The sequence below is a fragment of the Anarrhichthys ocellatus genome, unplaced genomic scaffold, assembly GCF_004355925.1.
Source record: "Anarrhichthys ocellatus isolate YVR2014 unplaced genomic scaffold, GSC_Weel_1.0 scaffold6796, whole genome shotgun sequence".
NCBI lineage: Eukaryota > Metazoa > Chordata > Actinopteri > Perciformes > Anarhichadidae > Anarrhichthys > Anarrhichthys ocellatus.
Genome location: NW_022286770.1, coordinates 1 through 2,667, shown reverse-complemented (window position 1 = coordinate 2,667; position 2,667 = coordinate 1). Strand labels below are relative to the sequence as shown.

Genomic DNA, 2,667 nt, shown 5'->3' with positions numbered 1-2,667 from the left:
TCAGGTATGGGGTTAGTCAGTGATTTCAGATATATCACTGGAGCATTATCATTTATATCAGTGATTTCAATCATTACTTTGGAATCAGATGAAAGTCCATAACCATCTTTAGCATCAATGCGCATTTCATATTTAGAATTACTCTCAAAATCAAGTGGTCCTATGATCTTTATCTCTCCGGTTTTACTGTTAAGTAAGAAAACCTTTTTAGCCCTTTCTGAGATGCGGCTAAACTCATATGTGACTTCCCCATTGACTCCATTGTCTGCATCAGTAGCACTTACAGTGATGACAACAGTATCAAGGGGAGAGTTTTCAGGTAAACTGGCTTTGTAGAAGGCTTGGTCAAACACCGGGGCGTTATCATTAGCATCCAACACGCTCACGATGATATTGGTTGTTCCTGATCGTTGTGGATTACCACCATCAACGGCAATCATTAAGAAATGTAATTCCTGTTCTTTTTCGCGGTCCAGCTCTTTGTCTAACACCAACTCGACGTTCTTAGATCCATCAGAATCCTCTCTGACAGATAAAACAAAGTGTTCGTTATTTTGTAAACTGTATTGTTGAACTGTATTTTGTCCGATGTCAGCGTCATGTGCTTCATTAAGGCGATACCGTGCTCCTGCGTTGGCTGATTCGCTTATTTCCAGTTTTATTGTATCTTTCGGGAAAAGGGGTGAATTGTCGTTTTTATCCTGGATGAGCAGTGAAATGCGGTGCAGCTCCAATGGGCTCTCTAGGACTAATTCAAATGTTAGCATACACGAAGCCTTCTCCCCACACAGCTCCTCTCTATCAATCCTTTCCTTCATGACAAAATGTCCTGTCTTTAGATCAATATCGCAGTAGTGCTGGTAGCTCTCCTCCATTTCAATACGAGCTCTGCGAGTGAACAATTCTCCTACTTCCAGCCCGAGGTCCTTGGCGATATTTCCAACAATGGATCCAGGTGTCATCTCCTCGGGAATAGAATAGCTGAGGTCTGCAGTGATGATGTGAATGAAGACAGCAAAGCTGCAGAATATGTTCACCAACGATTGACCTTTGAGATCCATTGTTTCACCCGAAATATGATGAGGACAAGCAAAATGTCCCGTGTTGCGGATACAACTCAAATATACTGGTAAAAATAAAGTACGTCGTTCCTACAACAATGGCAACTCCCCGTTAAATGCTTGAATTACTCCTTTTGCAGTGGGTGGAGATATGAACCTCTTTATATCTGCGAGTCAGCAGCGACGCCGTGAGTTAATTTTGAATATTACATATAAACAATTACGAGACCAGAATAAGAGGCCACAACTGCTGCAATCATCGACACTGCAAAGCAAAAAGTGAAACAATTTCACTGGGATGTTTTGGGTTTGATGTTAGTCGGCGCATTTAGGGAAACACTATTAAGTTCCATGGACAGCATATGAACGGCAATGAGTAGCCATAAAGCTATCCATCATTTAACGTTTCTGTTCTTAAAGTATAAATAATATGGTGTGATCATTAAACATGAAATAGGATTCTTGTCTTAGGCTGTATTACAACATTTACAAACTGAGAACGGTTAAACTTGTTTGAATATAAAACATCCCCAAGGCCTGCGAAATAAATCGATATTATTTGTTATATATGCACTCAAAATATAATAAGAGTCTATTTTATTTTATCTGTGAATCATTCGGTTGTTAATAACAAAACCATGTAACTATGAAGTCCAATATGTATTTCTGTTAGTTAGGCAATATCTGAGGGCCACTTAATAGGCTCAGCAAGCTTCACTGAACAAATGGTAATCTTCCAGATATAGAATTATCTAAAACGTGAAAGAAGCTGATCATCAATATCACATACAACAATCACTTGAAATGTAACGCATGTATCGCATAACCCTTGTGTTTCTAAAAAGTAATAAATATACAGATTGAAACAATAATTACTGCTACTTTAAACTTTATGGATTAAAGGACCAAATAATGGAATGTCAAAAATCAAGAGATGAATGCAATGGGAAGATTGCGGTCAAACATATGCAGAAACAATTGATTTGTTTGTATGCAGTTGTCTGCTGTCATGGTAAAAACCAGGCTAAATATAGTTGAAAATAAAAACAATTTTAGATAGGTTAAATGTAACAGTTGCTGAAACAACATGACTTCATATCAATGTGTCGTAGGTCCTTTACATTTCAGTGTATATTTAATAGAAAATTATATGTTAAGTAACACGTTTTTTCATCTGCCAAATACTAAATGTACGAATAATTTCCCTTCATATAATAAAGCATCCGGAAACTGTGAAAAAAACTGTATTGAATGAAACTCAAACACTGGAATAAGTGTCACCACCAGGCAAAATTAAACAGGACCTAATATATGTAAGAAATCAAAACACTGAGACACCGGTCATCCAAATATGGACGCTTATGCCAAAAAAAAAAAAAAATCAAACAGCACAAGTGACTCGTGGTTTAAATTATTCAATGCATATTTAAACATTTTCAAGAATGCTTATTTGAAGTGGATGTCAAAACTATTTTAACACAATCAAAGTTAAATGTAAGATACACAATTGTAAGAGGCCTACCTCAGGAGACTCATCTGGGACACCAAACACTTCAGTGAAGTCTGATGGACTTTTCCTCAGAGTCTGGTCAGCAGGCAGTGTGTT

At 37.3% G+C, this 2,667-nt stretch overlaps 1 protein-coding gene across 1 annotated transcript; it reads right to left on the bottom strand.

The window, feature by feature from the left end:
• Window positions 1–5: 5 nt before the first annotated feature.
• Window positions 6–2,661, bottom strand: LOC116380321 (protocadherin beta-15-like; the record flags this gene model as incomplete). The annotated part of the gene is made up of 1 exon (XM_031842256.1): window positions 6–2,661. A coding segment is annotated over exon 1 (1,056 nt), but the record flags the coding sequence as incomplete, so codon positions are not given.
• Between the last annotated feature and the right edge of the window lie 6 nt (window positions 2,662–2,667).